We start from the raw sequence: 27,175 nt of genomic DNA on the forward strand, positions 1-27,175 counted from the left end.
AACCTGTTATTCACTCTTTTAGTTTTTCTCGATATTCACTCCTGTGAATTGTTTAGTCATAGTAGCCACCTTCTACAGAACTGAATTTAAAAATGCCAGTGTGCAAAATTCATGTGACAGTTCAAGTAGTCGAGATTTAACCTGTGTTCTCCAGGGTGGGTTTCCTTGGAATTTTAAGGCCTGCAGTAACTGTACTTTGATGTGACATTCTTTCTACCAGTACACATACTGGGCAGGTATTAATTTTTGTGTGTGTGCACACTGTGCAGCAGTCAATAAAACTTGTGCCAACTTTTGGTCATCTATGTTGGTCTCTGAGGGGCGTGGATAGATCAGCGTTAACTAGCTGCAAGTTACTTGCTGTGGTTGTGGGCTCACAGGGCTTGTTTCTGCAAAGGAGTGCAGTAGTGTGTTCAGTGTTGTAGGAGGCATGGGTCCCGTATGCTTAGCGAGGCTCTACTGTGCTGAACTGCTTCTTCTCTTTCGATTTCTCCTTTTTGTTCATAGGTGGTGCAGCGAGCGCTCGAAAAGAAGTTATTAGAAATAAAATCCGAGCTATTGGCAAGATGGCCCGCGTCTTCTCCGTGCTGAGGTGAGTTTTCTGGGACATGCTCTACGAACAAAGAGTTTACTGTAAACAAGCATCTAAACAAGTGAAAGAAACTCTATGCATAGAATGCCCATTACATGGGTGCAACAGCCGTGCCAATTGCGCCAAACTCATGAAATTTGCTGAGATTGCTCCTTGCTACGCTAAAATGCCCAGTCAGCCTCAGTCTTTTTCAGATGCGCTAATTTCGGCGACAAATGCAGGCCACCCCAGCCACCTGCAGCTTGCGCCATCAGTCAAAGCGTGCAGACCCGAACTGTGGTCCCGAGAATATACTTAAAATATTTCAGGCACCCGCCTTACGCTTGCGAGATGCGATCAACCAGGTAATGTAACAACGCTGCACGCCCATTGATCCACTGAACGCAGCGGATACCTATCGGTGGGACGACGGAACTTCAAGACAAAAATCCGCTGCTGTAGCCACCAACGCTTCGCGGGAGATGTAAATTTCCTAGCTTGAAAATGCAGCTATGGTTTGTTAATAACTAAAGCTGGAAGCCTATACCACCTTTTCCTCGTGTGAACAAGCTAGACGTGCTGCGAACGTCGACGTTGCCAGCGGATACGTTGATCGCCCTTAGCAGTAGCACGTAAAACATTTATTTTTGTCTTAGCAGTGGCATGTAAAACATTTATTTTTGCCTTGTTGTGTCGTCCCTGTCACAGTCCTGCCGTTAGATATCCTGTACAGTCGCCGGCGAATGGGGGCGCGCTGTTGTTACTTTACCTGGCTGAATGCACCTTGCAAGGGAGCCGAATCAGCACCCAACCCCATGGTGGGGAAAAAAAAGGGGGGGGGGGGGGAGTCGGTTGGTGGTGTAGTGCTTCGATAATTTCTCGGTTTTGGTTCTAATCCTTTTTGAGCCACCTTTGCCGCAGTGCACCGGTGCCCTGCAGAAAAGCATAGGGAGATTTTGAAAGAGCTGTTAGTGTTAGTGGGACAGTGCACACTTTGCTCAGTTACTCAAGCGTTTGTACGCTGCATATTTCTCAGTGCAAGCATAATCACTGATGTCTAAATAAGGTACTGGCAATCAATCGAAGCAGTGTGTGACATTTCTGCTTCTCTGAAAAAAAATACTAAATTGTGTGCCAGTTTTTTTTTTTTTTTCGCGACCCCTACTCCTTGGTTTTACTAATCTCAGAAATTTCAAGGTTTTGAGCTTGGCAGATTGATATTTAAATTCGCAGGGTCCGTCAAATTATTCGATAGGCGCAGCAAATGGTAATATGGACTTTTATCATTGCTTGGTGAGCAGGGTGGTTAAAAATACTACTTTCATTCAAATAGCAGTGCTCATATTTACACTGCGCGATTTACGTGGTGTTGAATGGTTTATTCTTACTTTTTTTAGATATAAGCCTTGTTTTTTATACTGCTCCAAATTTGGTATTTCATGATGAAAAATGCATGTTTTTTTCCGTAAACTGTTCCAAATCTGGAATCTAGTGCTCCAAAAGTAAATTTTTCTGCTCCGAAAATTGCTCGGAATTGTATTTCGGCTGTTGCATCCCTGCCATTAGTGGGTGTCTCTTTCTAATACCAAACAACAGAACCCTGCTTAGGAGTTTCTTAATGGGGGAGAGCTGGGAAGGAGGAAAGTTGAAAAGTTGTGGTGCATACTCTTTCAGTTTAAAAAAATCGTGCAAAGTTGCCTTATGCATTGCTATCACAAGGTGTTTTTCGAGCACCTCTCCCGTGAACACCTCCGTAAGTGTTAGTCACTCTTGCCGGTAAGGACGTTGGTTTCAGCACTTGTTCCACCTCTTTCTTCACTTGGTCCTCACTGTTTCATGCATCAGCACACTTAGGTGTGATCTCGTCAAGGAAGAGGTTGGTGGATGAGAGGCTGGTGTATTCCACCTTAGCGTAATCAGTGTATGCTGTTAAACTCCATTGGCAACAATGGTCTCTAATTCTAAGCTTGTTGCGCTTTGCTCATTCTCTGTCTACAGTGGCTTCTGCTGCACTGTAGTGTACTAGAAGGGAGCAGGGAAATAAACAAGGAGTCTGCGCCGCTTCTCGAGTGATTCTCTGGCAGTAGCGGCGGTGCTGCCGTCGCTTTGTACTGAAGGTGTCAAGAAAATTTGGAGAGCGTGCATTGCAGCCTCCAAAAGCATGCAATTGTTTGTTTTTAGCGCGTTTAATTCACCTCTGAGCCTTTATCCATGTATGCACCCCTGCTACGCGCCATGGTGCACGAATGAATATGCAGGTGTGCCAAAGTTGCATAGAAAAATTCCCCGTTTCAGGAGCCTAGCGAACCCACAAAAGAAAGAAAAACAGCGTAAAATCAGACTTCGCTCGGATCTGCCTAGCTGCTCAATGTTCAGTGCTCAGAGTTGCGTGACAAGATAAGTGGCTACTGGCAAACTACAAAGAGTGGAGTAGTATCAAAACTGAGAAGAAAGCATACACTCGTTTTTTGTCGGCAGTTTCTATGATTTTCATTGTTTCATAGCGCATCTGAACTACGATTCTCATGGTTCAGATGTGCTCGATTGTTTCATGCAGTGATCCCACTCCTGTGCCAACTGCCCCAAAATGCTCCAAATCATATTTACTGTGCCACTCTGATAATATCAATGGCAATTGCACCAAACTGTTCCAAAGCAAGATTTGGGAGAGTCTATCACCACAATAGCCAGGCCGACGCGTCAATAATATGTGCACCTTGTTTTCGGTGCAACCAAAGTCGCAATCACGTACCTATTTTATTACGATGAATAAACAGCGGTCACGTATACGTTTTAAAATCCACAATGCTATGTTTGGTGCCATCCGCTTAAATTAACTTTGAAACGCACTCTCCGCAGGCGCTGGTGACGTCTAGTTCGATCGGTAGCATGAAACTACTGTGGCGGCGATTCATCAGCAGACGTCGTTCGTTCCAGGAACACTGCTGATAGTTCGTATCAAGAGTAGCGCGGCATGTAATAAAGTAATTTGCGCTGATGACTGCACGCATGCCGCCAGAATGTCTGTCACGTTTATGTCTGGACATTGCGATCTGACCTTCCGAGCATCTCGTCCGCAGAACAACACGTAAATGGTGGGAACGCGTTGGTACTTTTCCTACAATACAGTCGACGTCCGATTTCCCGGACTTTCAAGGGACCCCGAAAACGTCCGGAAAATCGGGCAGTCCGGAAAAATGAATGCATGTGAAAACGCACCTGTTTTTTTTTTTTGTACGTATTTTTTGCAAACGGAGTGGGTAACAGCCGGCGTACAAGATTCCCATTGCAACTCAGCCAGTGCATCGTTTAAGTGACTCTGAAATCAGTCATTTATTTAATCTCATAGGGCATAGCATTTGGGTGCTAAGAAGTCGCCTATTTTCTTTTGCACGGAGTTACGTTTGCCCGCGATCATGTCTGCCCCAATTTCAGTCATCATGTTGCCGCTGTACACCGATGGCAGTGTCATCAGTGCTCGCGTCAACTTCGAGCTAGCTCGTTGGCTGTGTAAGCGATGGCTGTTCGTTCTCAGTGTCAGAGTCGTCAGAATCCTCCGGGACTTGACGAATGATTTCGTCATCAGTCAAGTCCGCACATGGCTCGAGGTCTTCGTTAGCGTCGGGGAAGCCCTCAAAGATTATCCCGGCTGGAATCGACACGCCAAACCCCGCCGCAGTGGTCTAGTGGCTAAGGTACTCGGCTGCTGACCCGCAGGTTGCGGGTTCAAATCCCGGCTGCAACGGCTGCATTTCCGATGGAGGCGGAAATGTCGTAGGCCCGTGTGCTCAGATTTGGGTGCACGTTAAAGAACCCCAGGTGGTCGAAATTTCCGGAGCCCTCCACTACGGCGTTTCTCATAATCATATGGTGGTTTTGGGACGTTAAACCCCACAAATCAATCAATCGACACGCCAACAGCTCGCAGATCGTCAAAGGCAATATTCGCGGAGGGCAGTTCGTCACACACGCTGTCCACTTGGGGCGAGACTGCTGTCTCGGCGTAAAGTGTGAAGCCCGCGTGGCGTAAACAGTTTCGCAGTCTCTTGCGTAACCGCCTTCCACGATTCCGCCAGCATGCCAACTGCACACCTGAGGTGAACAGCGTAGCTTTTCCCGTTGTCGGAGCAGAGCACCATACGGCTGAGCACATGCAATTTCTAATGATGCTTCAAGCTCCGAAGTTTGCCTTGGTCTATCGGCTGCAGGATTGCTGTGGTGTTCATCGGCAGAAATTTGATTTGTATAGCCTTTAGGTCCCTGATGTGGTCATGTGCAGCTCAGTTATTCAAAAACAGCAGAGCTCTTCAATTTTGCTGCTCGAACCTTCTGTCCAGCTTGCGCACGTACGCTTCGAATAACTGCTGCGTTACCCACGCCTTCGTGTTAGCTTCATAGAGAACAGGCAGAGTCACTGCCCCCTTGAAACATCTTGGATGTTTCGACTTGCCTATTACTAGTAACGGAAGCTTCTCGCTGCCTGTCATGTTGCTGCCAATGAGGACAGTGAGCCACCACTCCTTGCTGTGCTGGCCGCTGTGGCAGGGGTCACCAGTAAATGCAAGCGTTTTCTCTGGAAGCAGCTTGTAGAATAGTCCAGTTTTATCACAGTTGAAAGTATCATCAGGTGTAAACACCTGAAGCAAGGACTGCGGCTTTCCATCTCGATATTCGGCAACAATAAAATCGTCAACGGCGCAGCTTTACCCGCCTTTCTTTTTGAACTTCAAGTCATTGTGGCTCTTGAAATTGCGAAGCCATCCATCGCTGAACTTGAAGTCCTTCACACCCATCTGAAGCGCGAAGACCTCCGCCTTTTGCTTCGGGATGTCTCCTGACATCGGGATCTTCTTAGCGGTGACACTGAGTCACACGAAGAGCGCTTCCTCGAGCTTCGGGTAAACACACTGGCTCGCATTTCTTCTTTCCAGCTCTGGTTGATTTGGGAACCACTTCCAAGATCTTCGCCTTGTTTTTGATGAAGTCCGAAACAGTTTGTTTCAAAATTCCGAACTCCCTTCCCTCCTCTGCCTGCGACAGACTGCGTTCCACCTGTTCAGTGATGACGGCTTACTTCCCCATCGTGAGCCTACGAGGGGGCTCTGTGCGCTTTGAAGGTGTGGACCAAGACGAAGGAGCAGTCCGTGCCAACACAATAACATGACAAACACAATAACACACCCAAGGCGGCGTCGCCAACGCTTGACTTACCACAAGGAGCCCCGACGCGCAGCCTGCGGTGCCACGCGCCGAGGACCCACGCTAGAGACAACCGTTCGCAGCAAGCGCCACGCCAGAGTCCTTCAATGCTTTACTGGTCACGAAACTTCGGCGCTAGTTTCATATAGGGTCTGCGGGCGCCACTACTGGCGCCACCGTCGCACTGAGGGGATCCAGCCGCCGCACGTGCGGCATATTTGCCAGCTTTTGGCATGAAAACGCTCGCTGCTTCTGGTCTCTGCGCGCTGGGGTTTTTTTTTTTTTTCTTTTCGTAGTTCTTAGCGATGAATCGGCCAATTATTGTGTATACCACCTGCCTCCAATGGGGTTTTATTTTTTCGAATAAATCGCCGCAGACCTCGGCCACGAACGACAACTGCTTTTGCGTCTTTGGGCGCAAGCGCTGCGCCGTGTTTACCGATTTTAAAATATCTTTTGTTTGTTTCCTTCAAGAAAACTTTGTAACCACAATACATACGGTAGCTCCGTAGCTGCGGACTGCTGCGGGCCTATCAATAATGCAACGAAAAAAAAAAAAAAAAAACTGAAAAGAAGCAGGTACGCGTCCTTCAGAGTAGGCTTTTAATAAATCTGTTGAGTGCTCTGAAATGCGCTGAGCACCCAGATACCCCAGTAATATTCTCTTTTTGATGAGGTGGTACAGTAACATTTAAAAGCGCTGCATAAAGGGAAAGGATCAAAACGCGAAATGATGCATGTTGCACTGTGTGTCTTTCCGCGAACCCGCTTTTCAATCCTTGCAAAAAAGGAAGCGCAAACTTTTATCACATGCTACAAAAATAAATTTCAATATTATCAAGGGAGACAAAAGAGCGTGGTGCAGCGTACAAAAATTTATTGTTTGCGCTTTGATGTGTAGCACACGGACGAAACAGAATATTGCCACGCAACAAAGACAAACGTAAATTTCTACTGAATGAAGTTTATTAAAGCGAACTCATGCTCTGCAAAAGACTAGAAGGAAACGCAAATGTCAAAGAAGCAGTCCGCAGCGTGGCCTGCACAGAAGACATCGATAAAGTGAGTCACGCGGCATTTGCTATGCATGAATTGCTCTCGGGACGTCATTTATTTTCGATCCATGAAAATAGGGTCGAGAATATTTTCGAGCAAACAAGAAATCAAGTTAGTGACAAGGTGACAACCTTTCTATATCAACAATATTGCCCGACGCGACGTACAAAAAAAAGAGCAAACGGGCGCTTCAGTTGGCACTTCACCAGTTTAACCTTGGCGAGAGGGCTGGTAAATTCATCTGTCTGGCACGCCGAGTCCGAAGTGCGCGTTGGCCCCTCGCCGACAAGATCTGTGGGCAGTGCAAGATCTGCAAAACAATTTCAAAAATCGTTTCGAATACCGCATTTTCAGCTCACACACTCCTTCGAAATTTCACCGATTTAATCACTGCACGGGCAAGAAAGTTAAAACAACATTGGACGTAAACTCACCTTCATCACACGACGCGGCACCCGATGTGCCTGGTTTGGCGTGAACTTCTGTTTTACGGGCACATGAGGACGACTCACGACGTCGCTTCGCTGGGGACCTTCTTGTCAGGGTCCGTGACCGCTGCTTCGGCTTCGTCAAATACGCTGGCAAGCCGTCAAACTTCCTTGGAATGGCACAAGGCTTTAGAAGGGGCTTGTCGCGCGGAAGTGACACTTTTTCGCCATTCACCACAAATTCATCTGCGCGGACGATGTCGCTGTCATCAAAATGCTTCTCGCACACTCTCACATACTTAGAGTCGAAGGAAAAGTCGCCCGTTTCTTGCCTTGGAAAAAAGCGCTTCCGTTTCTCGCGCAGCACGCCGTCGCTGGGTAAACAGAACAAGGAAACTTTTTCTGTTCTGCCCTTGTACCCGGAAGGACATCCCGGGACACAACACGTGTTCGGCATCGTCGCTGCACTAACGCCGCATCACAACAGCACGATATGCACGTTTCCCACACAAAGCAAACAACTCACAGCGTCGTTCGAGCCAGCGCAACGCCACCCCACCAGCCCGACGAATCCCCTCAGCGAGATGGTGGCGCCACCGCGCGGCAACCCAACGCATCATATGAAGCTCTCCCATTGAGTTACGGAGCAGTTTCGTGACCAGTAAAATTGAAGGACTCTGGCCACGCGCAGAAGAGACTCGCTCAACCCTCGCCCGCCGCCAAGGCTTCCTTTGTGCCAGGGGTCACCGCTGGTGCTACATTCTACTAACCATAATGGTGATAGTGGTGCTCAATGCAAACACAACGCCATCTGCCACCCGGTGGCCCTGCTGCAAAATGTTGTAGGCAAGTGTGTTCAGATTTTGGTGCACGTTAAAGAACCCCAGGTGGTCAAAATTTTCTTGAGCCCTCCACTAGGAGTCTCTCATCATATGGTGGTTTTGGCACGTTAAGGGGAGATGCGAGTCGAAAAATCGCGTTTTTAGCGAAATTTCTCGTATTTCTGATTTTTATTGCATTGTAATCTTCAAACCTTCTTCTTTCATCTGTGAAAATTTCAAAACTAAATTCGAACCGCAAAATGCAAAAAAAAAAAATGTGTATGAAGGCGTCTTTGACTGTGCGCTGCTCCCCGTCGCAGTGCCGCCCGCCATCGCGATCGGTTGGGAAAGTTGCGTCCGGCCTTCTTCTTACAGCTCCGACGACCGCCACTTTCGTACGTGGGCAAAAAAAAAAAAAAAAAAAAAACTAGGCCCTTTTATCACATGGTTCAAGCTGTTTGAAACGCGCGGCACCCTAAGCCGCATCGCCATTGGCTACCGAGTCATTGTCAGCTGTGTTGGTGGCGGCCATCGGCATTTGGTCCGTCTGCTTTTCTGCGCGTCTAGGCATATTTCCGCGATGACAAGCCCGAAAAAGTGGAACATGAGACCGCAGAAGGTTCGAACGAAGCACAAGTTCAAGGGAAGGCGGCGTTAAGCGCCCCGAACGACGGCGACGAACGAGAACGCGCCTACGTGTGCTAGGCCTGACGGCGGCATCGACGAGTGCGCGAGCGACAGTGGCTGCGATGAAGGGATTGACGCTGCGCTTTCTTTCGTCAGTGCTTCAGAAAAGAAGCTCGGCTTCTTCGAAAAAGACGAAAGACAGCGCGATGAGGTTTGTGCAACGACAGTTTTGTGCGACACCCTCTTGCTGACGGCACTTGTGGCAGGTGCGGCATGCCCTGCTTGCGGTATTCAAAAACTTGCCGTTCGGGAGCCGGCAGAAAAGCGCAAGGGACTTTCGTCGCTCCTCGAACTTCATTGCGAAAACAGCGAATGCTCAGCGACTGTTCTTTCGTGCTCCTATACGTCACTGCGTGTTACGGCGGACGGCAGCAGCCGAGTGAGCCAACGGTACGACAGTGGGAGCTCCCGAGATAGTTTCGCTGTAAATGTGAAGGCGGTGGTGGCTGCACGTGGTGTCGGCATTGGGCATGAGCAATTGTCGAGATTTTGCTCCATTATTGGACTCCCAAAGCCAATGCACCACCGAGGATTTTTTTCGATAGCAAAGAAGGTGCACACCGCTGCCATGGCAGCTGTGAGTGAAAACTTGCGCCGATCCGGAGAGTTGACGAAAGAAGTAGCAGGCGAAACTGATGTGGCTGTTATGTTCGACGGCACTTCGCAGAAGAGGGGCCACAAAAGCCACAACGGGATTGGCGTAGTTATCTCCTTAGATACTGGCCTTTGCTTAGACTTCGAGGTCATATCAAATTACTGCCTGACATGCAGTAGGCACAAGGATATGGGCCCAGACGAGGAAGTGTGGCAGGCATTCCATGGCCCAGTCTGTGAAAAAAATGCAGACTGTTCCTCCCATGCCATGGAAACGGAGGCTGCAAGCGCATTTGGCAGAGAACATTGACTTATGACACCCCACTGCATTTCATGACATTCTTGAGTGACGGTGACAGCAAAGCATATAGTGCAGTTGCAGAGTCAAAAGTCTATGGTGCTGTCAATATAGAAAAAGAAGACTGCACTAATCATGTGGCCAAGAGACTTGGCACCGCGCTACGGAAGCTGCATGTGCCATTACCACGAGGGCAGAAAATGAGAGCCAGCCATTCAGAAGCTCCAAACATACAATCAGATTGCCATAACAAGCAACAGGGGGAGTGTACGGGATATGTACACTGCAGTATGGGCTTCGTACTTCCACTCATGCTCTACTGACAATGCTCGCAGCCACAAGTTTTGCCCTGCAGGAACGGAGTCGGGGTGCAAACATCAACGCGCTGAAGCACTTGGTGAACCTGCACCACGCCACACACCTCTCCTGACAAAAGCACAGGGATTGGCTGTTTTGCCCATTTATAAGCGGCTAATGGATGAGAAGCTCCTTGCTCGATGCATCAAAGGGAAAACCCAGAACGCATCAGAATCCCTGAACAGCAAAATTTGGCTACTTTGCCCCAAGACAAAGTTTGTCTCCCGAACAGTTGTCGAGACTGCCGCAGCTATGGCAATCCTGTGGTTCAACAAGGGTCATGCTACTTTCGAGCACATCCTGGAAGAGCTCAACATACTGCCATCTAAAGATCTAGTTACTTTCAGTGATTCCCACGATGCGAGGCGCATCAAGAGAATATCCGAGCGTCTGACAGCAGAAGCAAGGGCCCACCGTCGTCGTGGAGTGAAAAGGGCACGGCTAGAAGAGAGTGCTCGCAAGGACCGTGAGGGCACAACCTATGCTGCAGGACAGTTCTAGTAACTTGCAGTGTTTTTCAAAGTTCTGTTGAACATTATGGCCAAAGATTATGCATTTCTAACAACTCTGTGATAAAAAAAAAAAAAAAGGTTTCAAACTTTCAAATGCGTTTTTCTCTTTTTGCAGTTTTGTGTGATCTGTGCTTCTTATACACGCTAGTTCGTATACTTAGAATTGTCATACCTCTCTGAAATTTTGCACATAGCATGATGAAGGCCCATAGAGTGCAAGTATCTATTCAGGTTGTCAGTGCTGCTTGATTATGTTTTTCAAAATTATACATAACATTGAAAGCCCTTGGCAACTAGAGCCATAGTAAATTTTTCTATTTTATTATTGTATTTCACCTTTTTACACCCAAAATTTATATAGTTTTACAGTTCCAAAGGATCATAGTTAGCTATATCTGCATGCTTTATCTCAAATTTTTATAGGTCAGAATTGTTGCATAACAATGGCCATAATTTTGCAGTATTTGACCTGCAGAAAGAAAACCAAGCAATCTACATGAAAATAAATGACCTATTTGAAAAGAGGAGAAAAAAATCTGTTAGCATGCCAATTTGTGTTAAATTCAGACTCTTATTAAAGAAAATCGTTTTTCGAGTAGCATCTCCCCTTAAACCCCACATCTCAATCAATCTACCGCTCGGTGGTTGTAACCGGAAATGAGGCTTATGGGCGATAATCGTGCGCTACGCGGCACAACTTTACAGAGAGTGTCTGCACCCCCACAAGCTGCAGAGGGAACGCGACTTGCGCAAACTGTAGCTCCAAGGAACACCTATCTAGCAATTGTACTGTTGCAACCCGCTGTGCGAATCGTGAAGGAGACCATCCCGCCTACTTGTGATCATGCCCATCATGGAAAAAGGAAAAACAAATTCTTCAACTTAAAGTTAGATTGTCTTTTCAAGAGACGCGCCAGCACTTCTCCCTCCATAACAAGTACTCTCCTTCCTTTGCAGATGTGATGCGCCAGAGCGCCGCACCACATCTTTCCGCATGTGCGAGTGTCGCACGAGGTGTGACCGCGATAGCATCACCTGCGCTCAAGGCTGAAGTAGCCTGTGCTGCTCCGCCTCCTGCCAATCAGGTTCAGCAGACTTCAGAGTCTTCTGGACCCCGGACCACTGCACCTGAAGTTATGTCCGAAACGTCTGTGAATATGCCTGCTGATCAGGCACCATTCACCACCTCGCAGGAGGTGATGGATATAAGTCCCACTCCTCCGGCGTCAGACGTCGAAGGATAGGCGATATAAGTCCCACTCCTCCGGCGTCAGACGTCGAAGGATAGGCGTAACTCTTTGGAGAGTGCCCAGAAAGAAAAACGGCGAATTACGGGGCCCCCAAAAGGCCCTGCAACCTGAAATAACACTTCCTGTGCACACGGCACCACACATCCTTAATATGACACATATAATACAATGGAACGTTAGAGGCCTGCTGAGGAACCTTGGCAATATCCAAGAACTTTTACACAAACATATGCCAAAAGTGCTTGTGTGCAAGAAACACATTTAAAATTAAGACACACCAACTTTCTACGCAATTACGTTTTTTTTCGAAAGGACCGAGATGATGCTATTGCCTCATCCGCTGGTGTTGCCATAATAGTTAATCAAGGAAAAGCCTGTACGCATTTACTCTTTCAGACATCCCTGGAAGTGGTAGCTGTCCGAGCTGTCATCTTGTACAAATTGGTAACAATTTGCAGTATTTACATACCTCCACACCATCAACTGAATGAACACGAGTTTCAGTCGCTTATAGATGAACTTCCAGAACAGTATCCCGTCCTAGGGGACTTTCATGCTCATATTAGCCTATGGGGTGACTCTCGCTGCAATGCGCTAGGCCACCTTAATGAACAGTTTCTTTGCTCTTCTGGTGCCTGTCTCCTCAATAGAAAAAAGTCAACATAGCCTGGCTAATAATACTTACTCATCGATAGACCTCAGCATTGTCTCTCCATCGCTCCTACCGATACTCACATGGAAAGTCATAAGCAATCAATACGGAAGTGACCATTTTTCTATAATTATGAGTACCCTAACATCTTCTGAATGTCCTGCACAGGTTCCCAAATGGCTTATGGAAAAAGCCGATTGGGACCAATTTTATAAGCTGGCTAGCTTAAGTTGGACTGACGTATGCGGTTCTAGCATAAATGCATCTGTAGAGTTCCTTACTACTTTTCTTATTGAAGCTGCGGCTAAATGTGTTCCGCAAACATCTGGACTACCCAGAAAACAGCGCGTTCTCTAGTGGAACAGTGAGTGTCTCAATGCGCGCAAAAAACGAAAACAAAGCATGAAAGCGTCTTCGAGACTCCCCCGACCACCGAGAACCTTGTCAATTTTGAAAACATCAAGTCGCAAGGCAGGAAAGCGCATCGGCAGGCCAGAAGGCAGAGCTGGCAGAAGTTTCTGACAACTCATATACACATGAGGCAAGAGTCTGGAGCATGGTCAGTAGGGTAGTTGGGCGAGAAGCACATCCTCTTCCTCTAGTAAACACACAAGATAATGGTTTGGAAGACCCAGCGAACTCCCTCGGTGCACACTTCGAAGAGGTCTCCAGCTCAACTCATTACAGTCCCGCATTCCAACGTTACAAAGCAAGAACAGATAAACAAAAAATAGAACGAAATCCACAATTAATGTCGCATACAACGAACCTTTCGTCGTAGCAGAGCTAGAAGCATCGCTAAATTGCTGTAACAGGACCGCCCCAAGCTCCGACCGTATAGTGTATGAAATGCTGAAACGTCTGCCCCCTGAAACCCCGAAAAAACCCTCCTTTCCTTTTTTTTTATAATGCTGTGTGGTTTTCCGGAGAGATCCCTTCCACCTGAAAAGAAGCCATCATTATTCCAATTTTTAAACTGGGTAAGGACCCATCTTTAGCATCAAGTTACAGGTCCATAGCATTGATGAGTTGCCTGTGCAAGGTCTTGGAGAAAATGATAAACAGGCGACTGATGCATTTCCTTGAAACAAATAGCCTACTTGACCCATACCAGTGTTGGTTTTGGGAGGCTAAATCCACTACTGACCACCTTGTCTGCATCGAGGCACAAGTTTGTGATGCTTTCATTCACAAATAATTCTTTCTGTGTTCCTAGATATGGAGAAGGCCTATGGCACAACGTGGCGTTTTGGCATACTCCGAGACCTGTCACACCTAGGTGTGCGGGGCAGAATGTTGGCAATAATTGAAAGCTGCCTGTCTAATCGAACATTCCGTGTTCGAGTGGGCACTGTGTTGTCCCGTACATTTGTTCAAAAAACAGGAGTGCCGCAAGAAGGGGTATTGAGTTGTACACTTTTTATAGTGAAAATGAACTCCTTGCCCCTCATTATCTCATGAAAATATGTTTTATTGTACATACGCTGACGATGTGCAGGTCGGTTTCAAGTGTGTGAACGTGAGGTTCAATTAGGTTTGAACAAGGTCTCTCAACGGGCAGATGAGAATGGTATTAAACTGAACGCGCAAAAGAGTACCTGCATCCTGTTCTGCCGGAAGAGGGGCGTTCATCCCGATCCTGAGCTTGACCTGCGTGGTAAACGTCTGAGCGTAAGTTTTTGGGCCTAATATTAGGCGCAAAACTCACCTTCATACCGTATCAAGTATTTAAAGAACAGGTGCTTAAAGACAATGGATATTTTGAAAGTGTTGTCAACGCACTACATGGGGTAGTGACAGGAAATGCCTGATGGATTTGTATAGAGGCCTCGTACGCACGCGCCTAGATTATGGTGCTGTCACCTATCAGTCTGTGACCCCATCAGCCTTAAAGATGCTCGCCCCTGTCCACCATCTAGGCATTCACCTTTCTATGGGTGCCTTTCAAACTAGCCCCGTAGAAAGCATGTATGTAGAATCAAATGATTGGTCACTACATCTGCAGAGATGTTACATGTCCTTTACATACTATCACAAGATTAACGCAGACGAAGAACATCCCACTCGCATCATAATTAATGATGTGTCCAATGCCTTGTTCAACAACCGTCCTTCACTGAGACAGCCCTACTCGCTCCGTGTGAGGAGCCTCGCTGAAGAAACAGGCGTGCCACTTCTAAAGTATGGGTTGATGGCTCCCGCAGCATATCCACCGCCGTGGCAGTGGCAGATAATTCACTGTGATGCATCCTTCGTGGAAGTTACGAAACAAGCACCTACTGCACACATCCGCACACACTTCCTCGAACTTCAACATAAATACACTTGCCCGGAATTCTTTACAGATGCGTCAAAGTTTCGTACTGGTGTGTCCTATGCAGCTGTTGGCCCATCCTTTTCAAAATCTGGTATTCTGCACCCGCAAACAAGTATCTTCACTGCAGAAGCCCATGCGATATCTGTGACCGTCAAGCATATCACGGAATTACAACAGCAACGTGCAGTTGTGTACACAGATTCGCTGAGTGTTGTGACAGCTTTGACAACGCTGAAAAAACATGAAAATTCTGACCTTGTATCGCTTTACTCTCTCTTATGCACAATTTACATCCCGACTGTGCTGGGTGCCTCAAACTGTGCTGGGTGTGCTGGGTGCCAGGGCACCGCGAGATCGCTAGAAACATAGTGGCGGGCCAGCTTGCTGGGTCTCTGCACGACCACACACCCGCAAATACATCCCTGGCCTTCCCTGCAGTTGACATGAAATTCTTGCTTTGACCAGAGCTCGGAGCGTTCTGGCAGCGCCGGTGTGATAGGCAAATGGATAATAAATTGCATGTTATCAAACCGAGACTTGAAAATTGGCCAACAGTATTCAGATCCCGCTATACACAAGTTACACTTACAAGGTTACAAATAAGACACACTCACTCAACATATCCACACCTTTTGTATGGTGGCGATCCGCTATTTTGTGAGAAATGTGGAGAACAACTTACGGTTCGGTTCTCCACATCCTTGTGTAGTGCAATGAGCTAGATGCTCTGAGAAACAATGCTTCCCTACCAACAGCAGCTGCTGCTAAGCATCCTCATCGGTAGGGATCCGCTTTTTAAAGTCGAATCACTGTTGACATTTTTAAATGATATACATAGCTTTTAACCCGTATACTGGACTGATCCATAGCATGACCTCACTACTGAGGTTGTGGCTGCGTTGGCTACATCTTCAGCATAGTTTTATTGCCTCGACAATTCGGTTTCAAGTTTCACTGTACCTGTTTTGCATTGTCATGCTTCTATGTTTTTACCCGCATAAGCGTGAGGAATTTTAAGGCCCCTGTACAGCCACATACCACATCATTGTTCACATCTGTCTACTGAAATAGTGCTCTTTGGCCATCAATTGGCCCTTGCGCCATTAATTCCTACACATCATCATCATCATCCTCCAGGATTGGAAGTTAGCTGCTCCAGATTGGAGAAGTGAAATTTTCCATTTTGGAGCAAAGTGCTCCAAATAAAAAATTTTGCTGCTCCAAAGTGCTACAAATTTGCTGCTCCGAAAATTGCTCCAAATTGGAAAACCTCGGTGGCATTACTGCTTCATGGGAAACCCGAGTAGAAATAACTTTGTCCCATTCATATTGGAGCAGGATTCCATTTTATCATGCCAGTTTTGCAGAGGATCGTAATTCTTTTTGAAAGGCTTCTCTTGTTTCAAGTGCGTGCTTTTGCGAATATTGTGCATTGCTTAGGCAAGCTCTGACTGCTTATAATACAGAGCCAGGGAGCCAACCCATAGGAACGCATTTATCTTCGATTCACGAACTCTGTGCGAAAGGCATTATTTTAATTGATTTAGATGTGGAGGTTAACGTCCCAAAACCACCTTACGATTCGGACACCATCGTGGAGGGCTCCGGAAAGTTTGGCCACGATGCCGTGTACAATCCTTTGCGCACATTTTGTCTTTTGGCGGAGCGAAAAACCCTTTTCAGGGCAACTGCGCAGTTCCGCTGGAAAATTTCTTAGAGTGTGGGGTTATAAAAAGCCAGCATGACGTTCAAGAAAGTGCATGAATCACACACACCTTGTTGCTCCAGCCATACCAGCTGTATTGTGTAAATCCATCTCTTGCGGGCTTTTACACCATTTTACATAAGTCGGCCTAAAGTCTGATAATCACCCACAGTTGTCTTGTGCATCGTTTGGGGTGACGATGGAGATAACAGTGCACAGCAGACATCATGGGAACCTTTCTCTGGAGCTGTGCTGGCTTCTAGGAGAGTGTTGAAAAGAAAAGAAGAAAGTGGCATTTGTACGACTGCTTGCTGATGTCCAGGGGAGCGAAATGCACATAGAAAGGAAGGAAGGTGTGAATGTTCATAGAGACAAAGCAAGTTCAGTACTAAGAAAAGGCCAATTGTGAAAGTTTCATTAGTGATAGGTCACGTCTGAGCTTTGGGTGTCGATATAAAGTGCACAGTACAGACTGTCCTTAATGTGAGTCTCCACTATCTGGTACAGTCTAGACAATGTGTCACCAGAGTCGTAGGTATCCTAGCTATAGGTGGTGCCACGTTATAAGCAAAATATTCTTTTCTAGCAAAAGTACATTAACCGTATTCTAGCAGTTTCTCTGCGGCCAGTCATCGCACCGCGAGCTGAGCCGTTGGGTTGCCTAGCAACCACTGCAGCTGGCAGTGCCATCTGGCATAACTTTGGAGAAGGAGCCGGTAAATCTTTATTGGTACAGCAGACGGAAAGCCGGCATTGTATCGTATACATAGGCGGGACGACTCAATTGGATTCACCGGCACATATGGAAAGTGATATGGAAGTTCTCGGAAGAGAACGGTGCTCTGAGATAGGTAACAGTTCACTTGAAGTTGTAAAATACTATGTCTACTTAGGACAGGTGGTAACTGCATAGCTGAACCACGAGATTGAAGTAACTAGAATAAGAATGGGGTGGAGCACACTTGGCAAGCACTCTCAAATCATGACTGGTAGATTGCCACTATCCCTTACGAGCAAGGTATATAACAGCTGCATCTTGCTGTTGCTTAGCTATGGAGCAGAAGCATGGACTTACAAAGAGGGTTCAGCTTAAATTGAGGACGCAGCGAGCGATGAAAAGAAAAATGATAGGTGTAACCTTAAGAGACAAGAAGGCATAGTAGATCAGGGAACAAACCGGGGTTAAGAATATCGGTCAAAAAGAGGCAATGGACATGGGCGAGGCATGTAGCGTGTGGGCAAGATAATCGCTGGTCATTAAGGGTAACTGACTGAATTCTCGGAGAAGGCAAGCACTTGTAGTACCAGAAAATTAGGTGGGCAGATGAGATCAGGAAGTTTGCAGGTATAAAGTGGCAGCAACAAGCGCAGGACCGAGTTGACTGGCAGAACATGGGAGAGTTCTTTGTCTTGCAGTGGAAACAGTCAGGCTGATGATGATAATAATGGAAAGTGACTGAGAAACTGAAACGCGTGCATTGTGTTGTTTTCCGACTGTCTCTGTAGGAGATTGTCTGATTGCGACAATACCGGTTGTACAAAATCATAAACAAGTGAGCGTGCAGAAAAACAAGCCAAACAATAAGCCAGGTTTTTCAAAGGCTGCAAGAATGCAAAATATAATGAGCAAGTAGCCGCATGCATCCAAGAATTGGTGTATGTTACCGGGAATTAGCCTATCATAAATTTATAAATGTTGAAAGTCCAAGAATCCCCCTTGACGACAAAATGAACGCAGGAAAAACTCCAAACAAAACACTCTCCTCTCCTCGATTGTGCCGACTCCTGTGCTTAGAATTGAAGGACACAGAAGCACTGTCGAACAGTGACCAAAATTGTGCTTGATTCAAGTTGTTCGGCAGAGGCACAATGTCAAACATGGCAAGTGTCATTAGAGTGTTGCAGTTTGTTAGTCGAGCAACAACTCAAGAACATGAAAGGGGACAAATCTGACACATAATATTACAGTGGAAAACGAGTCTATCGCATCTCTGGGTAGAAGTGCTTGGACGCACGTGTGATGCAAACAGCCCTACCATATACAATCGACCCTCGTTAACTGAAACTTGATGAGACCGCTGAATTTTGTTTGAATTATCAATTATACGTTTTCAGATAGATGACTCTGGGCGAGATGACACCACACATTATGATCAGGCATTCATTTTATCACATTTAAAAATTTTTCAAGTATTGTTAAACCCTAACTGCACTCAATGAACAGAGGTGTAAGGTCCACAAGTTTATTGGGCATTTACTCCTGATCAGACCTTTTAAAGAAATTGTGAATGGCCAACTGCTTCTTTGCTGTAGGTATGTGCCTTGAGCAGAAAGCTCTCTACACCAGTTGAGAAGCATCACAGTTAAACATAAGTGTGCTTCATTTCTAACATTTGTTTACTAGCAAATCCTTCTTTCTTGCAGGCCTGAGGTGCTTACTTTTAATTTCTAGACTGTTACGATTATATAAGCATGCAAATTTTTAAATATTACTGGAAAAGCAGCAGATATTTTCTGGTATGGAACAGCAAAAAGTATGAATTAACCGAATGATGGAGTTTTAATTAAGAGGCCTTCAGATACATTGAAAGAATAGAGGGCCAATCAAAACATTGAATTTTGTTTGAATAAACTGAATGTATGAATTATCAGAGTTTGAATTATAAAGAGTCTACTGTAAGTGGCGTTTCATCACGACCACTGCCTGAACTAAAGCACATCGACGGCTCCCGCTGAGGAGCATGCATTTGCACTGAAAGAAATGATGGATGCGTTGGTAGCACTGATATACTTGCCCTCGCTTGCACGGTTTGCCTCCCAACACTACAGTCAGATTTTCTGGACCCTCAAAGGACCGTGAAAACATCCAGTGAATCGGGCAGTCCTGTAAAACGAATACAAGCGAAGACACACTTTTTTTTTTTAATAGGTATATTTCGATGATGGAGAGGGTCACGGCAGGAGTACAGGATTCTCATTGCAATTGAGCAAATGTATCGTTTAGGCGCTCTGAAAAGAGTCGTTTATATTGAAAGAAAAAAGATAGTTGTGGCCGGCACTACTGCATCAGTAAACACTAGGCACAAAAAGAAAAAAAAAAGTTCAGCTATTGTAGTTTGCACAGCCTTTCACTTGCCTGTAATGGTGTCTAATTTCAGCTAATGCCATGCTGTCGCTGTAGACCAATGACTGTGTCGGTGCTCACGTCGACTCCAAGGTCATTGCCTGTGTAGGCGCTCTCTTTGATGTCGGTGTTGGAGTCGAAATTTTCCGGAACTTGACGAATGATTTTGTCATCGGTCGATTCCACACACAGGTTAAGGTCTTCGTCACTGTTGGCGAAGCCCTCAAAGGTTATCCCGTCTGGAATCGAAACACCGGCAACGTGGAGATGGTCCGCAGGTGGGGAAGTTCGACGTACACGCTTTCCACTCTGGGCGAGATGGCTGCCTCGGCGTCTAGTATGAAGCTCGTGTGGCGAAAACAGTTGCGCAGGGTCTGTTGTGTTAACCACCTTCAGTGAGTCTGCAAGCATGCCGACAGCAGGCTATAGGTATACAGGCTGGAAAGGTTTTAAACCATAGGTAATAACTTGTCCTTTTTCGCTGTGGGAGTGCAGGCTGCACAGTACGAAGCAGCAGCTGTGGCCACAGGTTTGACTAATATACGGTGGGAAACGGATTGGCGTGCGCTGCATTGCGCCATTTGCTGTTTCAAGGGTACAACAGCTGCGGTGCTTGGGTGAGGGTACAAAAAATACCGAAATGGCAGCGTCGATACTGATTTCGAGTTGGCCATGGAGTCTGTGGTTAGCGGTAAAATGTCCGGAATATCGGACGGCGAGAGCTATAAATGTCTGGAATTGTTGACTTTTTAATACAATTACTTTATGGCAAGCTTGACAGTGTCGCAGATGAGTCCGGAAAATCAGCCATGTCCGGAATTTCGGACGTCCGACTTTTTAATACAATTACTTTATGGCAAGCTTGACAGTGTCGCAGATGAGTCCGGAAAATCAGCCATGTCCGGAATTTCGGACGTCCGAGAAATCGGATGTTGACTGTGGTTGTAGCAGTCGCGCCCCTTCAACGCCACTACCTGGGGCATAAGAAATACTTTGACATTCGGCTGCTAGAAGCTTCTGGAAGATCAATTGCATGTTTCCGTAGTGATTTATCGATCTACCAGCTTTTTTTTTTTTAATGAAGCAATGTCTACTTGATCAGATTTGACACTCATGTGGCTTTTCCTGAGGGTGTATAGTACATGTTTCAGGCATATCTCGCCAGTCATGGTAGTGGTAATGGCCATCCTGAGTGGTGGGAAGTTGTGTGTTTGTAGTGAACATTGTTCGGGATTCAGAGGAATGCAAGTGAACTTGTGACATAATGAAGACTAGCCTCGTTTTTGTTTTTTTGTGTTGCAGGGAAGAAAGCGAAAGCGTTCTTCAGCTTAAAGGACTCACACCGACTGGGACTCTGCCATTGGGAGCCCTTTCTGGCGGCAAAACTTCTCTGCGCAATGGTGAGCAACTTTATACTGTAATTACTCGCATAATTTGTGCACCCCTAATATTGCCACATTCTTTCCTCAAGTTTTGCTACTGCCTCGTTGCACTGTCAGTAATTCTCAGTTCAAACCACGCCTGCAGTGTTTGAAAAGTTTCAGGACTGTAGTAGATAGTTTTGTTAAGACTACGCTCAATTCGCGAACATTACAGATTATTCTGGAACTTATGTGGCCACTAGCGATAACGATAGAATATTCGACGGCACGTGCTTTACCGCTTGTCCGCTGATCGCCGCTATCAGTGCCAGTGTCTTGCTGTAATCCAACTTTCCTGTTAGTGGCCACAAGCTCAACCCAATAACCAGTTTAACCTGAACACCCAGTTTGTTTCCTTGATCAGCGTCACGCCTCCTGACAATATTTTGCCAGCTTTACTAGTCCCTTCTTCTGAGGACTTCCCCTCAACTAGACTCCATAGAATACCACACCCAAACACTCAAACCTGTTGACAGATCGCCGGAACTGCTTGAGCGCTTACTCTCACTCTCTACCACCGTGAGAATGCACGCTCGCATCATAGGCCAGACAACCTTCCACATTGGAGGCGCACGAGGGCCTGTCACCCTGTCGTGCCAACTCTTCGTCTTGTTTTCTGCGCCCCGTTCCAACACACTCTTGGTTCATTTCGCAAGGTTAGGTTTTGCTATCTGTTTGTCACATTTATCCTGTTTCCTTGCGATGGGCCACAAAACTTACATATACAATGAAATTCCATTTTCTGTTACAAAGTTTGCCGAAGAAAAGTGAACTGTGCCGCTGCTAAACACTTGAGCGTGAAGTTCTTTAACGTATGACAATCGGCGCGATCAGTACAAGAGAAAGCAGAGTAGTTCATGCTTGCTAATACAAGTTTCCTACCGTTGAAGGCCTTTTCAATTGTGTGCAAATACTTAGGTCCCCCGGTATCGCAGTGTCATGGGATTTACCGCAAAAACCCGAATATAGGTCGACCCCCCCCCAAGCTTTGAATCTCTGAAAAAGAAAATTTTTAAAAATTGCAAAGTATTGTGGCGCAGCCTTAACGCGGTGAATATGCAACACAACCAGCTGCACTGTGGCGACATTTTTTTTTATTTGAACACGAATCCTATGTAGTTAAGGGAAGACACCAGTCTTGGAATGAAAATTTGTATTATTGTAGAGACTGTACTGAAATTAGGTGTGTATATGTATTTCTTCCTCATTTAAAAAAATATACTTAGTTTTAATGTACACTGACTTGGTAAAATTTCGGGCGCACACAGTGGATGGGAGAACAGAAGACTAGGAGACAAACAAGCACGCTTTTTTGTCTCCTAGCCTTCTGTTCGACCGTCCACTGTGTGCGCACCGAAGTGTTACCAAGGATGTCGTCAAACCAGCTCGCTCAACTTTCCATTTTATTACAGTGCACCAACTAGTTATCAAATTGTGAGAGCATAAGTGAAGTCTAATTGTGAGATTTTTTACGGGCCGTTAAGGGGCTCTTTCCCTCAGAAAAAATGTGACGCGTCTGTTACCCCAGCCAATGGAAGACTGGGAAAGGCGCGCTTGAAAAGCGCACTGTGTGAGGGCTAATCGGCGATATGGAAACCACCTTCAGAAAACCCGCGACAACAGCCATTCCACTTGAGAGATGCCATTTGGAAATGGCGCAAATTGTACACAAAGAAAACAGCTTTAAATCAAGCATAAGATGGCGGCGTGGCATGTTTGAACAAATTTTGTCCTTTTGGGGGCATTTCAGTGTGACCAGGGTGCATTGAAAGCTTATTTTATCACGTTTTCCGACCGAATTCAGTGTTAGCAATTTGAGAGTAGGTACTCAGAAATAGAATCGCCCTTGAAAATAAGCTTTGCAAACAATCGATTTTCTGACCATTTTTGACCGTTCTAAGACCTTTAGAATGTTCCAAGACCCTTGACCATTCTGAGACCCTTCTTAAATGCCAGAAAGCCACAAAATGTTGTCAATCTGACTCGTCCAAACTTGAGTCTGAAGATGTTAAGTCTTACTAGTAAAGTCCCAAAGTGCATCGTCCTCCGTTCCATCCATGGCGTTACTTATGCAGTGTTTGCGGAAAGCCGGAAGTACGCGTCCTCAGTGCAAAGCTCTTCTGCTTCATAAATCGGCGCACCAACAATGGTGATCCCTTGAATTGCATCCTCGTGAGCCCAGGTTTGTGCGTTATCTCGAGAGCTATTACGCGGATGCATTCCGCTGTTACGGGTAGTGGCTTTACAAGCAGCTCCCAGACAAATTCGGCGAGTAGCATTTCAAATTTAGGGTGCACTGCAGTCAGTCCACGAAATGTTTTTTTTTTTTTGTTGCTGCAGGATGTGATGCGCTGCTTTTGGCTCCTCCAGTATTGAACGCTTTTGTGCGATGCACCGAATTCCTGTTGTGCCACCAGGTTGCCATGCACTTTGACATGCTCGATAACTTTTTTTTTTTTCATAACTCTTTTGTTACTGCGTCAAAATGGTTGTTTCTCATACCGTATTTTTGCGCGTACAACCCGCCCCTGCATATAATCCGCACCCCAACTTTCAGCACACCGAGAAAGAAAAATAAAAATCCTCGCGTATTGCCCGCACATTTGATATACAGGAACGGCTGTACAAAGCTACTGCTCAAGCAACATAGCACATATGTAGACAGAAAAAGCTTTATTTAGCAAGCAGAATATGCTGTCTGCAAGGCCAGTCACAATTCACTCACTGTCGCTGCTCTCGCAAGAGCTATCACTTGAGCCGCAGTCCTCACTATTATGCACAAGGTCATCTTCGGTTCCATCTATGTTGTTTGTGATGCAGCATTTCTTGAAACTTTTTCGCACCATCTCACCTGGAATGGCCTTCCATGCCTCGACAATCCACTTGCAAAATAGGCAATATCGGGCCTTCGGACTCGTCCTGTCGGCGTCAAGTCGTAGCAGCCTTCGGCCATCCACTCGGCGTAATAGCGTTTGACATGCGGTTTGAAGGGCTTGTTAAGCGACACATCTAGAGGCTGCAACATTGACGTCATTCCACCGGGTATAACAACTAAGTCGGTGCCGTTGTGTGAAAGGCGGTCCTTCACTTCCTCAGTTGTGTGGCCGCGGAACGAGTCAAGAACGAGCATGGACCTCTTTGCGAGCATCGCACCGGGGCTCTTCTCCCATACCGTCTTGATCCAGTCTACGAACAAGTCATTGTTCATCCACGCATTCTCGTGTGCGCGCACCACCACACCGGCAGGCAAATGAACCTTTGGTAGAGTTTTCCTTTTCAAGATGACGTACGGTGAGGGCATGATGACGTCGGCGAGGGCACAAAGCAAGACTGTGATGCACAGTTTCGTGTTCCCGCGGGTCAGCACGCTCACCGAACTGCTGCCCGTCTTCTCAATCGTCGTGTCCAACAGCATTTCAAAATAAACAGGAGTTTCATCCGCATTGCCGATTTGCGAGAAAATGTAATTGTGCTGCTTTCACAGGCCAATTACATATCTCTGGTACATGAGCGGCTTCTCCTCATAAGAAGCCGGCAAGCGTTGACATATTGTAGTCCGCCGTGTGATTGAAAGCCCTTGCCGCTTCATAAAGCGGTGCAGCCATCCGCGGCTCACACGGAACTCGTGAGGTAGGCCTAGCTCCCTCGAAAGTCGCCGCGCTTCCACTTGGGCCATCTCGGTTGATACAGCGTGACCCCTGCTTCTCACATCTTCGATGAACTTTACTAGCTCCGTCTCCAGCTCAGGGTAGGCACCGGTCTTGGGGCCACGAAATGACCTACGATCGCGGTTGCGCGGCTTGTAGGCTCTCTTTCTTCTTTCTCCACAGTCGCACGCAGGACTCGTCCACATTGTGCCGTCTACCCGCTTTGCGATTTCCGAATTCCTCGGCGACGGCGATGATCTTAATCTTTTTCTGTGCTGTGAAGGCCTGCCGCAGTACGCTACTCATGGTGACAGAACAGATAGACTTAGGCTTGGCGAACGGGTCGAGATGTGGAGAACTAGCAGTACCAGCGAGGTAAAGAGCGCTCACACTCGGCGACAACTTGACAGCACTACCCCTTCTAGTACACTGTAACAGCACCCTGAAAACAACAGAACCGAAATGCATGCCTGCTACCGCGTCATAAAGTGGTACATTAATTTACTGATAATATCTCTATAGGCACTATAATATCTCATTTGCCTTGCTGAAATAAATACTGCTTTATTTATTATGGAACTTTCTTAGCACCACCTTTTCGGCAAGCCCTTTCCAAAAGTAAACATGGCGTCCGTGACGTAGGAACATGTGGAGGGTCACTGAGCGGCCGCGAACGTCCAAAAAATATACTTGTGGTGTGACAGTGAGATTTTACACTGAACAATCGAATTGTCTCTCCCCAAATGTTTTTCTAAACACTTCAACGATGCAAGCAAGCGAAACCAAGATCGGCCGCAAGCTACCGTGCTACTCGCGGAGCAACAGGAATTTGCGGAAGCCACCTCCGTAGCCTTCGCTACACTGTTAAGGGGCTTCACAGCACAACACGCTTTGCTACGAAGCAGCACTATAGGAAAAACCCCGCGTATTATTCGCACCTCCACTTTGCCACTGAAATTTTCGGGTTTCTGGTACGGGTTATGCGCGCATAAATACGGTATGTCCTGAGATCGTCTTTGCCTGTTTGAAAAGTACTCCAGCATGCATTGCAGTATACCAAACTTTGCACCATGAAATGCTCTTTGCAAAAAATATTTTAAAATGAACAAAAATGGGAAAAGTGGAAATTTCCATTGCCAACTGACAAACAGTAGAATAAAAAACACTATTTATGCAAAAATAATCAAAACAAAGAAAGTTCAGAATATACGTTTTGTGGATAAATGACCCAGGAACAGTATAAAAAATAATGAGTTTTGTACGAAATGTTTTTCTTCACATAGACCAACAAAATCGGAACCCTGGTGCTGCTTCGTTGCTCGTGCCATGCAGTGAATCATTGCATGTTTTTTTTTTTTTTGAGAGGCTAGTGTACTACAAATTTTATCAGTAAATTTTTGTTATCTTGTGATAAGAGCCTGCAGATGTTCCAATATAGGCTCAAATTCACGGATAACATTAAACAATTTATTGACGAAGGGTTCGTTGTAGGTGCCATATTCATTGATCTAACAAAGGCATTTGACACACTAGAACATTCTATTCTTCTGGATAAGCTCGAGTCTTTTGGTATTACTGGCCCAACTCTAAATCTTATTCGTAGCTACTTGTCTAACAGGCCACAAGTCGTATATCTTAATGGTCAATTTTCATCGACTAAATTAATTAACTGCGGTGTTCCCCAAGGTTCTATATTAGGTCCGTTGTTATTTCTACTATTCATAAATGACTTACCTAATACGCTTACGTTTTCTAAGTGTTTGCTATATGCTGACGACACGACCATTTACTCACCACATAAATCGCTGACCGCACTTCAAGACACACTTAATGCAGATCTTAACAACGTGCATTCATGGTGTAGAAATAACAAACTTCAGATTAATCCTACTAAAACAACTTTCGTACTCTTTCATAGCCCACAAACTGTGGTTTCTTCCTCCATAACTGTCTTGCTGGATAATTATACTTTACTAGCATCTGACAATGTTAAATTCCTTGGTGTTACTCTCGATAAACATCTTAAATACAATAGTCATGCCAATTCACTTATAAAAAGGGTTTCATTTGGTATCCACATTATCATTACAACACGTGCATTTTTTCAACCTCATGTTCTCATCTCACTTTATCATGCTTATATTAATAGCCATTTATCATACTGCTTATCATCATGGGGTAACACATACGCCATTCATCTCAAACCGCTTCAACGTTTTCAAAACCAGGCGATCAAGTTAATGACTTTTAGCCCATTCCGTTGCCATTCTCTACCTATCTATCAACATCTTCGAATCCTACCCATTCAACAATTGTTTTATCATAGATTGTCGCTCATCACATACCGTCTCATTCATCGCGAAATATCACTTGATAATATTCCTTTCCATATCTTCGTCAACAGCAATAATACCAGGTTTTCAGAGCGTAATAACTTCCTTTTACCTAAAATTAGATCAAACTATGGCAGATACACAGCACGCTTCTTTTGTGTTCATCTTTGGAATAATATCCCTCTTAATGTTGAGTCGTCTCA

At 45.9% G+C, this 27,175-nt stretch overlaps 1 protein-coding gene across 4 annotated transcripts in view; it reads left to right on the forward strand.

The window, feature by feature from the left end:
- LOC119160794 (serine/threonine-protein phosphatase 2B catalytic subunit 2) overlaps positions 1-27,175 on the forward strand; it is a 124,580-nt gene that overhangs the window by 92,087 nt on the left and 5,318 nt on the right. For 2 of the 4 annotated variants that reach the window (XM_037413031.2, XM_037413033.2), the window contains 2 exons: positions 508-592; positions 20,874-20,971. In XM_037413031.2, coding sequence (XP_037268928.1) covers positions 508-592; positions 20,874-20,971 — 183 coding nt within the window. The remainder of the gene's footprint in view (positions 1-507; positions 593-20,873; positions 20,972-27,175) is intronic. The other 2 variants (XM_037413032.2, XM_037413034.2) reach the window with 1 other exon arrangement.

This window comes from Rhipicephalus microplus, chromosome X, assembly GCF_043290135.1.
Source record: "Rhipicephalus microplus isolate Deutch F79 chromosome X, USDA_Rmic, whole genome shotgun sequence".
NCBI classification, from domain to species: domain Eukaryota; kingdom Metazoa; phylum Arthropoda; class Arachnida; order Ixodida; family Ixodidae; genus Rhipicephalus; species Rhipicephalus microplus.